At 40.4% G+C, this 14445-nt stretch overlaps 1 protein-coding gene across 1 annotated transcript in view; it reads left to right on the top strand.

Moving 5' to 3' along the window:
• The window catches only part of LOC126094618 (uncharacterized), a 105712-nt gene extending 91552 nt beyond the window's left edge, over nt 1-14160 (top strand). Inside the window, exons 6-7 of the mRNA XM_049909098.1 lie at nt 6425-6550; nt 13591-14160. Coding sequence (XP_049765055.1) covers nt 6425-6550; nt 13591-13778 — 314 coding nt within the window. The 3' untranslated portion in view covers nt 13779-14160. The remainder of the gene's footprint in view (nt 1-6424; nt 6551-13590) is intronic.
• Nucleotides 14161-14445: the final 285 nt, after the last annotated feature.

Below are 14445 nucleotides of genomic sequence, written 5' to 3'. Positions count from 1 at the left end.
TGAGTTTCTTGTCCATTGCAACAAATACACCAGTTCCATTTCCCATTTGCCTATTCTTTCAAGATAACCTTAAATCTTCCCCAAAAATCTCATTGCTATCAGTTTCAGTCTTCAACCAGCTTTCTGTACCTAGTATTATGTAAACTTCACTGCTTTTCGTGAGTGCTTCAAACTCTGGCACTTTGTTGCAAATGCTCCAGCAGAGTATTTTAATAATCCCACCTGTGGGAGACATTTCTTTGGATTGTACACTGATATTTCTGGGTTTCCCAAAGTGTGGCCATGGAGTCCAGCAAATTAACAGTTTAGAATAGTAATTATCCCTATCACAGATAAGATAATGAGAACCCTAATTGTTGTTTCTGACCATAGTCTCAGATTTGAAGAACACACTGTAATGCCCTGTAAGTTTAATATGCAAGGTCAAAGAATATAGAAAAGGTTGGAAAGAACAAGGTGGCCTCACGAGGAAGAGAATTGCAGAGAGTGAACTCCCGACATATATTCTTTATCTGGCTGGGCTACAAGTTGTCAAGAGGAAATAGCCACACCAAGCACTGCTGCTGTGTCAGTGACAGTGAATATAAATAACTCACAGTGCAGTTAGTGAAAATTAATATTCTGTACAACAGTGATTAATGGACCAAGGAATTCTTGGCTTTCCAAGCTTGCCAACACTTGCTTACCATTTCTATGTAAAACAGACAAAGATGGACACCCTGTTATTCTAATGGTCCATCTACTAAGTCCTCTACAGGGTAACTCATGTCTACCCTGAACTGATCTGGAAAAGAAGAAGACACTGAGTGAGGATGAGATGAGAAATCTTCCGAATTTTATTAGCATGGTTTGAGAAAAACTGTGAGACAGCCTAAGTCTGCATGTTACCAACTTTCTAGTGACCATGACGACAGCACCTGTACCCACCATTTAAGCTCATACCAGGCCATTGTCAAGGCATTCAGTTGGCACTCACTGTGCATGTTGGTGAGGAGTTTTTAACAAATGAGCCACTTTCAAACTGGGCATTGGTCACTTCTCATTAGCCATCAACTTGTCGGTTGTAATTAAATTAACATCTAAAGCTGTCAACCTGAAACTTTGGTTATAATAGAGGGAAACATTCCACGTGGGAAAAATATATCTAAAAAGAAAGATGATGAGACTTACCAAACAAAAGTGCTGGCAGGTCGATAGACACACAAACAAACACAAACACACACACAAAATTCTAGCTTTCGCAACCAACGGTTGCCTCGTCAGACATTTGTAGACATTTGTAGAGGCAAAGAGTTTGGGCCCAAACTCTTTGCCTCTACAAATGTCTGCTTGTGTCTGTGTATATGCGGATGGATATGTGTGTGTGTGCAAGTGTATACCTGTCCTTTTTTCCCCCTAAGGTAAGTCTTTCCGCTCCCGGGATTGGAATGACTCCTTACCCTCTCCCTTAAAACCCAAATCCTTTTGTCTTTCCCTCTCCTCCCCTCTTTCCTGACGAGGCAACCGTTGGATGAAACTTTGGTTATATTGACTTATGTACCTGGAGAAGTTATTCATAGTTCTTTGGTATTTTTGCCAGATACAATATCCAGTGAAGAGCTCTGAGGCCTGTGCATGTACAGATAAAGGCAAGAAAATAGAAATTGGTTGGACACGGGCTGTGCAAAAATCGGATGGCATAGGGAGACAAGCTACGAATTGAAATCGCCACGCCATTGCAGAAGAGGTAGATCAAGGGTAATGTGGAAGAGGACATTGTAGAGAGAAGCAACAGGTGCGGGGAGAAGTGAAGAGAATGGCATGAAACTAATTCCACTGACAATGCTTCATCATAACCCTATGTGTCCAGTGATTAGAATGAAAGGACTTGTAAGTCAAGTAAGTCCATGTTAATCAAGCTGAAACTTCGGGAACAGGTGACTCTTGTACCTGGGGAAGCTCTTCTTTATTTCCAATGCAATAAACATAAAATGCAATCAAAAAGTTCTTTTTTAAAAATCTGAACTAATCATTATATCAAAAATTAAATTACATGACTATATTGCTTTAATTACTATTGATATGATTGTTTGCGGGAAGCTGTTGATATTTAAAGTGCTACAGTTGGTTGTGGCTAAGTTGGTAGACCCCATGGCTGCTTTCAAAGGTGGCTGTGCCTTTGATGGGATGAGAAATGCCAGTGACAGAAGTGGATTAGGGTGTAATGGGATGATGTGTGGGGAAGGCCATGCATCAAGGTCTTTTTCAGGGATCTGAGGAATGAGGAAAGAGACTGGAAGCAGGCTTGAAATAGGGATGAAAAAGCAGTAGTTTGGGTGGGCAGTGGACATCCACTTGGTGAGGGATGGGGAGCATATTTATCATCTCAGAGCACGATGAGAGATGGTTGAAACCCTAGCAGAGAATGTGATTCAGCTGCTCCTGTTCTGGGTGGTACTTAGTCACGATGGGGGGCACTGTTTTGTGACCGGTCCTTGTGTATGTGAGGGATGGTAGGTGGCTGGGGAAACAAGGCATGAGAGATCTATTAATCAAAAATATATGGAGGATAAGTTTGCTGTGTAAAGGTCTCTGCTAAAACCTCGGCATATTTGCTAGTGTAACAATCATGTTCCATGGGTGACCAGATTGTATGTAAGGGACGTCTTGGTGTGGAATCGACAGTAGCTGTTGAAGTGGAGGTATTGTTGGTGGGTTTGATGTGGATGGAGGTGCTGATGGAGCCATGTTTGAGGCAGGTGTCGAAATCCAGGAAAGTGGTTTGTTGGGTTGGGGAGGACCAGGTGAAGCTAATGGGGGAGAAGGTGTTGAAGTTATGGAGCAATGTGGATAGAATGTCCTCATCCTCAGTCCAGTCAGGAAGACGTCATCAGTGAATCTGAATCAGGTGAGGGGTTCAGGATCCTGGGTAGTTAGTGAGGATACCTTCAGACAGCACACTGTAGCAGGTCGGGGTAGAATGACTAAAACAGAGGGGTGAAAAAGCTGTTTTTCTAGTGGTGAGGATGGTAATGGCTCTACCACTGGGGTATTGTGGGTTCAGAGTACTGGCAAGGCTTACGGGAGGACAATACAAGGAGAAAGTGGCTCGAGCAAGAAGGCAGATGGCTCCAGGAAGCTACAGAAGGTACAGGTGTGTGCCTCTGTCCAGTGATGCTTCCCAGTGTTGACCCACACCTTCCATGTTTCATCTGCATGATCAGTCATTATTCTTACTGTCCACAGTGGCAAGAAGCAGTGTCACAAGGATGGCAGTAACTGCTGCCCGAGTAGTGCCAATATCTTACATGACTGGCATACCTCGGTAGTGCTGCGTCACACAAGGGGCAGCTTTACGCCTTTGTTATGCAGTTGACAGAGCAGTTACGTCCTGCCCAGCTGTAGTGAGTGGCAGGCAGCTTAGCGGCTAGAAGAGCATTGGTTCCACACTCATTCCATCCTGCACTGGCCTCACGCAGGAAGAACATTGCTGGCTTTACAGTGGTATCCAATACACAGCAGTCACCAATTTGAAGCCCAGCTATGTCGACATCCCGGATTTTATACAAAACAAGACAGGTTGTCTTGCAGTTGAGACGTCACATGTGGTCCGCCAAGCACCGTCAAAATGTTGGTTATTGCCCCAGCATCAGGGTTATGGTTGTGGAGCTGCTGGCATGGCGTAAGTGCTGAGCTTGCAGGTGTCGGCAAGCATGTAGTGTTCAGCATTGGGTCCCAGCTTTTGCGCGTACCACTACAACATGAATGGGTTGTCATGGGATGGTGCCATGAATGTGTGTAAGTGTGTTTTCTCTAAATCTGATGAAATTCTTAGTCTGACAGCTTAGTCTACTTTTCAACGTACTTTTAAATGTGCCTGAGCAGCAATTTGGCCTAATTCATATTGTTGTTCTCCAGTCCGAATTTTCCTCTGTTTTGTTTTTCCGTATTTTTTAGTTGCAACATGTTGAATTGAATTATTGACCCTCCTATAAATGACACTTAATGTAGGCTGTTTGTGGAATATTTCTCTACTTAATGTATGTCATGTTTTCTCAGAATAATCAGAGATTCAGGTGGATAATTTTCCAGCTCACAGAACAAAGAATGTTTCTAATAGTTTCATAATATTGCAGAAGTATTTCGGATAGTGATTTCATTATATCCTTTTGAGAGGGCAGTATGGAGAGATCTGCCTGCTCAGCAATCTTCTGATTACAAATATTGAATTAGTAAATTAACCTGTGCAACTCAGTCTTCCTTCAGAAATGATTTTTCACTTTTGAAGTTTTGCTGTGCCAAATTATGTATCAGAATGGATGCTGTGTGATATCAGATATCCATCCTGTGACTTTTATCACAGTATGTCGTGTAGTATTCTGATGGAAAAGTGGAGATGACAGTGATAAACATGCCTTATTCAAGATGTCTCAGCAAAAGTGAAGAAGCGAGTGATGTATATCCTCATACTTTTATTTTTATTTGTTAATGATTGAAACCTGGTAATTAAGGAAGGCAGGATTGGGTTACGATTGTGGACAGGGCCCCGAATCAATTACTATTGGTTTGCTATGCAATTTCACTCATTTATTTTAATAAAAAAATTTTGAAAACAAGCCAATGAGGTTGCAATCAGAATTTTAAGGCACGTAACCACAATCACAGCTGAAGGCCTTTAATGCGAAAAATGGCAATTATTTAAAATTTAACAAATACATATCATACAGACAGCCAATAATTTTGAAGACAAGCCAATGTGGTCGCAGTCAGAATTTTAAGGCAAGTAACCACAATCACGGCTAAAGGCCTATAACGCCCAAAACGGCAATTATTAAAAAAATTAGCAAACATACATAAAATACAGACAGCAAATAATATTTGAAAACAAGCCAGTGTGGTCGCAAACAGAAATTTAAAGCAGTAACCACAATCACGGCTGAAGGCCTTTAACTCAATAATGGCAGTTATAAAAATTTAACAAATATACTGCCAAATGGTGAATGGCATAGCAAAAGTTAATTTAAAAAAACAAACAACGGGTGAGACAAATGATGGTAACTTAATAATACAATAATAAAATAAAACACAAGGGCCAGTGACAGACGGTGCTCCAGGAATCGACCTCTGAGTGGGTCACACCAAAAACACTTTCACGAGTGAAAAGAAAGGCAGTCAAGAGTTGCATTCAGATCACAAGATGGTAACTGGGACTAGTGGCAGTCTAACGAGTGAACAATGATAATCTTGATGAGGCTACCTGACAACAAAACAAAAGCAAGGTGTAAAATTATGCCAAAGCCGGAACTGGCGGTCCGGGCTCTGCCCACAGAATACTGTGCTTAGAGCGCCCGGAACAAGAAGGAATGACTACCACGGAGGTAGAAGAACGCCATCCAAGCTACAATCAAGAAGCTGTCAAACTTCCACGCCTCACTGGACAGTGGCGGCAAGGTGAGGAAATGTACACTGCCGTTGCATACTCTAACCCCCAGGGCAGGTAACTGTGGCGTTAGCGGCCACAAGATAGAAAAATACCGTTGTTTGATCTTAACAATGTAAGAAGCTGAAAATCGTAAATAGTAATTAGAAGTTCGGGAAGGCTAATCAGATCCACCTTCCCCAGTTACTCCACTCCCTGCTCGTCGCCTCGGTGACACTAAGAGCAGCAGTGCGAACCCAAGGCACTGGAGAATTGCGAGATTTCACAATGGTGGAGGTTTCTCTATGTGAATTGCAATGGACTTAACTTAAACATGCAGGATCCGGTTTCAACGAGGTCGTGCACCCTCGTGACCACTGCCCTTCGATCCAGCTGTCCATTCACGCTGCCAGCGGGCCTGGCGTGTTGTTGCTGTGCATGGACCTTGCTGCTCCTGCTTCCCCAACCGAACTCCACACTCACACCACATGGAAGAAGGACGAGATTGTCCCAAAGGTAGGGCGGCAGAACTACATATCGATAAGTGCCGCTGCTGCCACTAGCAGACAGGCAGTGCTTATGAAACAGAGTGGCACCAGTGAACATGAACATGAGAAGAAGACAAACAACGCAACCATGCCAACTTATCGATACGGTCTGGCAGAAACCTACATACGGCACCAATGCGAGCCTCAGCACGGCTCAATAACACCAACAACATATAGCCTCATAATTTGAAAAAAAAAAAAAAATCAAAATATGAGATTGTCAAAAGTCACTTTCTTCTGTAAGGGTCAATTTTCCAAACAATTTACTAATTTTCAAGAACAGCATAGATCAAAAACTACAAAATCTAATTACAATATTTTATGCATGCTAATCACAGATACTGATTTTTAAACACTCATAGTTGTTTGTCAGAATGTTAGCAGTACATCATTTTAGTACCACTTTCTGTCATGTTGTTGTAAACAAAAATGTCACAGTATCCTTTGAATATTCACATTTGCTTGTTCTGTCTTTCAGGTGGACACACAATATATGTTGCTGTAGACAACAAGGCTGTCCAGTATAATACAATGCAAGATCTGCGTTCTTATCCTGTGACAATATTACTGTATGGAAACATACTTTTCCTTGGAATGGAATCAGGTAACATAAACAACACACACTTTATGTAATCATTGCTTCAGTACTTTTTATTTATTTTTAATGCTTGGAAAGCTAATCATGGCAGATTTGGTAGCAGAATATGTTGTACTGGAAGCCAACTTGTTAATTTCTTCAGTTAGATGTTGAAGTTTATCCGCATTAAAGGCAAGCAGTACAGTACCTTCAGCAAAAGAAAGGTAGTTCAGATATATTCCATTAACAAGTAGTCCATCTTCTTTCCCTCGGTATTAGAGTCTGAAATTTTCCACTATTGCTCGGGATAGTAGTTTTTGTGGCGTGGAATCTTCATTCAAAGTTTCCTCTTTCAGTTTTGAATTATCTGCTATCATGATGAAGACTGATAGAACTTTAACATTATTGTATATATTCTTCAGTGTACTGAAATAAGTTAGAAAAGTGTCTTGTTTCTCAAGGGCTGTTACAACAGATTTTGTTATAATTGAGTCAAAAACTGTCTTGTTGTTGTTGTTGTTGTTGTTGTGGTCTTCAGTCCTGAGTCTGGTTTGATGCAGCTCTCCACGCTACTCTATTCTGTGCAAGCTTCTTCATCTCCCAGTACCTACTGCAACCTGCATGCTTCTGAATCTGCTTAGTGTATTCATCTCTTGGTCTCCCTCTACGATTTTTACCCTCCACGGTGCCCTCCAATACTAAATTTGTGATCCCTTGATGCCTCAGAACATGTCCTACCAACCAATCCCTTCTTCCAGTCATGCTGTGCCACAAACTCCTCTTCTCCCCAATCCTATTCAGTACCTGCTCATTAGTTACATGATCTACCCATCTAATCTTCAGCATTCTTCTGTAGCACCACATTTCGAAAGCCTCTATTCTCTTCTTGTCCAAACTAGTTATCATCCATGTTCCACTTCCATACGTGGCTACACTCCATACATATACTTTCAGAAACGACTTCCTGACACTTAAATCTATACCCTATGTTAGCAAATTTCTGTTGTTCAGAAACGCTTTCCTTGCCATTGCCAGTCTACATTTTATATCCTCTCTACTTCGACCATCATCAGTTATTTTGCTCCCCAAATAGCAAAACTCCTTTACTGCTTTAAGTGTCTCATTTCACAATCTAATTTCCTCAGCATCACCCGACTTAATTCGACTACATTCCATTATCCTCATTTTGCTTTTGTTGATGTTCATCTTATTTCCTCCTTTTAAGACACTGTCCATCCCGTTCAATTGCTCTTCCAAGTCCTTTGCTGTCTCTGACAGAATTACAATGTCATCGGCGAACCTCAAAGTTTTTGTTTCTTCTCCATGGATTTTAATGCCTACTCCTAATTTTTCTTTTGTTTCCTTTATTGCTTGCTTAATATACAGATTGAATAACATCGGGGAGAGGCTACAACCCTGTCTGACTCCCTTCCCAACCACTGCTTCCCTTTCATACCCCTCGACTCTTATAACTGCCATCTAGTTTCTGTACAAATTGTAAATAGCCTTTCGCTCCCTATATTTTACTCCTGCCACCTTCAGAATTTGAAAGAGAGTATTCCAGTCAACATTGTCAAAAGCTTTCTCTAAGTCTACAAATGCTAGAAACGTAGGTTTGCCTTTTCTCAATCTAGCTTCTAAAATAAGTCGTAGGGTCAGTATTGCCTCACGTGTCCCCGTATTTCTACGGAATCCAAGCTGATCTTCCCCAAGGTCGGCTTCTACCAGTTTTTCCATTCGTCTGTAAAGAATTCGCGTTAGTATTTTGCAGTCGTGACTAAACTGATAGTTCGGTAATTTTCACATCTGTCAACACCTGCTTTCTTTGGGATTATATTCTTCTTGAAGTCTGAGGGTATTTCGCCTGTCTCATACATTTTGCTCACCAGATGGTAGAGTTTTGTCAGGACTGGTTCTCCAAAGGCTGTCAGTAGTTCTAATGGAATGTTGTCTACTCCTGGGGCCTTGTTTCGACTCAGGTCTTTCAGTGCTCTGTCAAACTCTTCACGCAGTATCATATCTCCCATTTCATCTTCATCTTCATCCTCTTCCATTTCCATAATATTGTTCTCAAGTACATCGTCCTTGTATAGACCCTCTATATACTCTTTCCAACTTTCTGCTTTCCCTTCTTTGCTTAGAACTGGATTTCCATCTGAGCTCTTGATATTTATACAAGTCGTTCTCTTTTCTCCAAAGGTCTCTTTAATTTTCCTGTAGGCAGTATCTATCTTGCCTCTTGTGAGATAAGCTTCTATATCCTTACATTTGTCCTCTAGCCATGCCTGCTTAGCCATTTTGCACTTCCTGTCGATCTCATTTTTGAAACGTTTGTATTCCTTTTTGCCTGCTTCTTTTACTGCATTTTTATATTTTCTCCTTTCATCAATTAAATTCAATATTTCTTCTGTCACCCAAGGATTTCTATTAGCCGTCGTGTTTTTACCTACTTGATCCTCTGCTGCCTTCACTACTTCATCCCTCAAAGCTACCCATTCTTCTTCTACTGTATTTCTTTCCCCCATTCTTGTCAATTGTTCCCTTATGCTCTCCCTGAAACTCTGTACAACCTCTGGTTTTGTCAGTTTATCCAGGTCCCATCTCCTTAAATTCCTACCTTTTTGCAGTTTCTTCAGTTTTAATCTACAGTTCATAACCAATAGATTGTGGTCATAGTCCACATCTGCCCCTGGAAATGTCTTACAATTTAAAATATGGTTCCTAAATCTCTGTCTTACCATTATATAATCTATCTGATACCTTTTAGTATCTCCAGGGTTCTTCCATGTATACAACCTTCTTTGATGATTCTTGAACCAAGTGTTAGCTATGATTAAGTTATGCTCTGCGCATAATTCTACCAGGCGGCTTCCTCTTTCATTTCTTACCCCCAATCCATATTCACCTACTACGTTTCCTTCTCTCCCTTTTCCTACTACCGAATTCCAGTCACCCATGACTATTAAATTTTCGTCTCCCTTCACTATCTGAATAATTTCTTTTATTTCATCATACATTTCTTCAATTTCTTTGTCATCTGCAGAGCTAGTTGGTATATAGACTTGTACTACTGTCGTAGGCATGGGCTTCGTGTCTATCTTGGCCACAACAACGCGTTCGCTGTGCTGTTTGTAGTAGCTTACCCGCATTCCTATTTTTTTATTCATTATTAAACCTAACTGAAATAGCCCTATTTGATTTTGTATTTATGACCCTGTATTCACCGGACCAAAAGTCTTGTTCCTCCTGCCACCAAACTTCACTAATTCCCACCATATCCAACTTTAACCTATCAATTTCCCTTTTTAAGTTTTCTAACCTACCTGCCCGATTAAGGGATCTGACATTCCATGCTCCGATCCGTAGAACGCCAGTTTTCTTTCTCCTGATAACGACATCCTCTTGAGTAGTCCCCGCCCGGAGATCCGAATGGGGGACTATTTTACCTCCGGAATATTTTACCCAAGAGGACGCCATCATCATTTAACCAAACAGTAAAGCTGCATGCCCTCGGGAAAAATTACGGCCGTAGTTTCCCCTTGCTTTCAGCCGTTCACAGTATCAGCACAGCAAGGCCGTTTTGGTTAGTGTTAGAAGGCCAGATCAGTCAGTCATCCAGACTGTTGCTCCTGCAACTACTGAAAAGGCTGCTGCCCCTCTTCGGGAACCACACGTTTGTCTGGCCTCTCAACAGATACCCCTCCGTTGTGGTTGCACCTACAGTACGGCTATCTGTATCGCTGAGGCGCGCAAGCCTCCCCACCAACGGCAAGGTCTATGGTTCATGGGGGGGAAAACTGTCTTAAAATCTTGACTTCATACAAAATGGATATTCATATTCATTGTTCTGTTCCATAATTCCATTCACAATTTGAAAACAGTCCATTGTGCTGCATGACTTCAAAAACAAGCTTGTTCCTTTGCATGACTGCGATCTGATGCTTTCCCTATGCTGTTAATGGTCATTTTAGTGAATATGTTGTGCAATACTGGGAGGGGACATAAGTCTGTAATGTTTTATTTCTTCTCTTTCTCCTTTAGTGTGAAACAGAATAATTGCAACATTGTTCCAGTTTTGGAGAATTGCCTTCTGCTGCTGACATTCTGTAAATATTTTTGAAGGATCCTTTTGTATTATTTTTCTTCCAACTTTAACCATTTCTCTTGAGGCACTAGCCTTACTTCTTACTTGAATGACTGGTGTTACTTTCAGAGTATCATTAGCTTCATTAGTAACTATCAGTGTTTCGAATCTCATGATGTCTCATTGTTGTGTCAGGTGTGAGCTCAGTTCTGGAGCCACTCAGTATCACAGTCATTGTAACTGGGTATGTGGTATTCTTTTGGTACATGGCCAGTGTTGATTTCTATTGTGATAGATCTGATTTGGTCCTGCCACATCAGACATTTGATGCCCTCTGTGGCCATAACCAAGTCCGGTGTCCACCCTGGCTTCAGCTGGACATTCAAGCCCAAACTAGATTGTCTCAGCAGTAATAAAGATATGTTAGGTGAACCTAGGCTTCCCGGACACAACAAGTCAAATAACGTTTGTGGTCACCACCTATGTAATAATCTGGTGGAGGTCAATGACTGCGATCAGGGTGCACCAATGCTATGCCAGGAAATGAGTAAGGATGTAGTCAGAGAGAGTTGTTAACACTAACTTCTGCATCTGAGAGGGGAAAAAAAAAATCCAACACTATTGCATATATCATTGTATTGGTACAAGTGACAGGAATATAACTAGTATATCTCATAAGTGCTGTTAATTTGACATGACCGATCCATTTTGGAATATATGTAAATCATTGTACTTCTGTAAAGTTTGGAAGGTAGGAGACGAGGTACTGGCAGAAGTAAAGCTGTGAGGACGGGGCGTGAGTCGTGCTTGGGTAGCTCAGTTGGTAGAGCACTTGCCCGCGAAAGGCAAAGGTCTCGAGTTCGAGTCTTGGTCTGGTACACAGTTTTAATCTTCCAGGAAGTTTCATATTAGCGCACACACTGCTGCAGAGTGAAAATCTCATTCTGGAAACATCCCCCAGGCTGTGGCTAAGCCATGTCTCCGCAATATCCTTTCTTTCAGGAGTGCTAGTTCTGCAAGGTTCGCAGGAGAGCTTTTGTAAAGTTTGGAAGGTAGGAGATGAGGTACTGGCAGAAGTAAAGCTGTGAGGACGGGGCGTGAGTCGTGCTTCGGTAGCTCAGTTGGTAGAGCACTTGCCCTCAAAAGGCAAAGGTCCCAAGTTCGAGTCTCAGTCTGGCACACAGTTTTAATCTGCCAGCACACACTCCACTGCAGAGTGAAAATCTCATTCTGAAAAGTTTTAAGTAGTTTTGCAAAGAGTAGCTATGAATTGCTTACATCAAAATAGCTAATATCTTTCCATCGTAAACTATTGTATAAAAACAACAATATACTCATTCTGTTGATGATAATGTTGGGTGGTAGGGGGGGGGGGGGGGGTTATGGGATGCAACTTTGTTGTTGACTTGAAGGCAAGGAAAATATTTACAGGTGAACGTTTACAGGGGTATCAGTACAGCAATCATTGCTGGTGGCATCAGTCATTACATAGCTTCCATACTTCGAGCTAATATGACACAACTTGGCTGGACTGGACCACACATCTAACAACTAACACTCTCCCAGATTTTGCGAAACTGTGTCCCACAGGATAATAATATTTATGGTCGTTAGACAGACCTTTGGCTTTTCATTATATTACAAACGAACTACAGTGGCACTTGCAGCACACGTTGGGTTGTCATTGATCAGCGAGATAAATCCTTTCCTTGTCTTTGGCTGCCATTATACAGATACATTACAGAGTCTATGACAACTTGCAGTTCAAAAGTGGTATAAGACTGATATATCTTCTACAGTTTCTTTATTGGTTAATGAAATATAATCAGTTTCACTTTTAATTCTGTTTAATATTTGCCAAGTACTTTTTCCCCTATCTGGAACATTGTTTTAGAGCAAACATGTTCATGGCAAATTCTACTAATGTATGATCTCTGTTATTCTTGGTACAAAGCTTGCAGTGGACAAATTTTCCTTCTGTTTTGCTCTTGCTTTCACATTAAAATCTCCCATTAGCATCCTGTAGTATGATAGATCCATTTATCAATTATTATAACTCTTTGTAGAAATCTTCTATATCCTCATCAAAACGTGGGCATATTGGTACACAGACCTTAAATTTGCTTGTTTACATCAAAGCCTAAACCTGACTTTCCTTATTATTCTGTTCTTCTATAGTAAAGCAATTGTCCTCATTTTAATTTTGTTTGGTCTTCATTTTTTGCCATACTTCTGATAATCCTTCTATATACCATTTGGTCTACTTTGATTTATCTTCCAAGTACACTAACCTATCTTCATTTCTATGGTCCTGCAAGGTATTGGTCCCAAACAAAGATTAGTAGATGCATTTAGGGTGTGAGGGTTCTTATTAGTGTTTATTTAGTCAAATCTCATGTTGCAAGGTGTAGACAAATGTTTAGTTGGGTGTTTCACATGGCCTGAAGCAATTGTCTACATTCCATCAGTTCATTATTCTTTCAGCTTGGCAGGAAAACTGACACTTCAAGAATTTGTATGTGACTGCAGGACTTTCAATAACCCAACCCATGGTTAACCTGTCATGGTTGGAAGATTTTTGTGGATATGTTAGCAGATGTGAACTGTGACAGAGTTACACTTACATCAATTTCACATTACATGTTGTTATGCTCTCTTGCATAGTCAGCCATATTTGTGGCACGTTTTGATTTTCTTTGTCACAACTTTTACTGCCACCTCTGGTTAGTTTTTCCATTCATGCTATTGCAGACATTTCCATATTTCCTTGTGGAGTAGCATTCTCAGACCTTTCTTATACCTTTAAATATGATATATACACACACTTATGTTTGGATTTTTTTATTTCACTTCCTTTTTATAGTTGTTTTCTTTCAGTAGTTCCATGTCCTGTTGTGGTGTATGTGTTCTTAATACAGAAATGTGCTTAATATTTATGTCACCTTGAAAGATATTGTATCATTTCTTTATTTCTTTTTTTCAGGGGATGTAATTCTTTATTTCTTTAAGGATCCAGAAGATCTGTTGAATTTGGATTTAAAAAACCACCACAGACGCTTTTCATTCCAGCATAGTCCTGTTTCAGCTCTTGACATAGTTGAGTACGACACCTGCACTGCAATAGTAGTAGGAACTTTGAAAAATGTTTATTGTGTTAATCTTGTGTATTAAGTATGCACAGCACCTGTAAGCTCAAAGGGACTATCAGTTCTGTAATTATTTTCTCTATCTGTGAGAAGATTCAGTGTTCCCTTAAATTTATTAGTCAAGATTGTTTATTCCAGAAGAATGTTTTTGTTCTTAATGTTTTTTTACTGAATGTGTGTGTGTGTGTGTGTGTGTGTGTGTGTGTGTGTGTGTGCGTGTGTGTGAGAGAGAGAGAGAGAGAGAGAGAGAGAGAGAGAGAGAGAGAGAGAGAATTTGTGTGTGTTTTAAGGAAAAGTTGTCCTGTTTTTTTTTTTGTTTTTTTTTTATTATAATATATAGTATGGTGCTAAGAAAATATGTAAATACAGAGACCAGCCTAACAGCACAATAAAAGTAAAATAATATTGTCTGTTTGCTCCTTTCCCCCTAAGTCTATCCTCTCTAATAAATCTGTATCTTTGCATGGGAGAGAAAGTACCATGCTCAATATTTTCTTTGTAGAATCTCACCAAAGTTTTTTTTTTTTTTTTTTTTTGTTAATGATGCATGTGAGACATCTAGGCACTTTATGCAAAATAGCTACTGCTTTTAAAAATTGCTTTATTTTTATTTTTAAAGAATGTGTATGTAACTGATTTATGATGGCTTTGTATGTAAGACAAACATTGACATCTTTAATTCTGTCACTATA

The sequence above is a fragment of the Schistocerca cancellata genome, chromosome 8 (genome assembly GCF_023864275.1).
Source record: "Schistocerca cancellata isolate TAMUIC-IGC-003103 chromosome 8, iqSchCanc2.1, whole genome shotgun sequence".
Taxonomy (NCBI): Eukaryota; Metazoa; Arthropoda; class Insecta; order Orthoptera; family Acrididae; genus Schistocerca; species Schistocerca cancellata.
The sequence above is the reverse complement of the archived record's forward strand: the minus strand, read 5'-3'. Positions and strand labels throughout refer to the sequence as shown.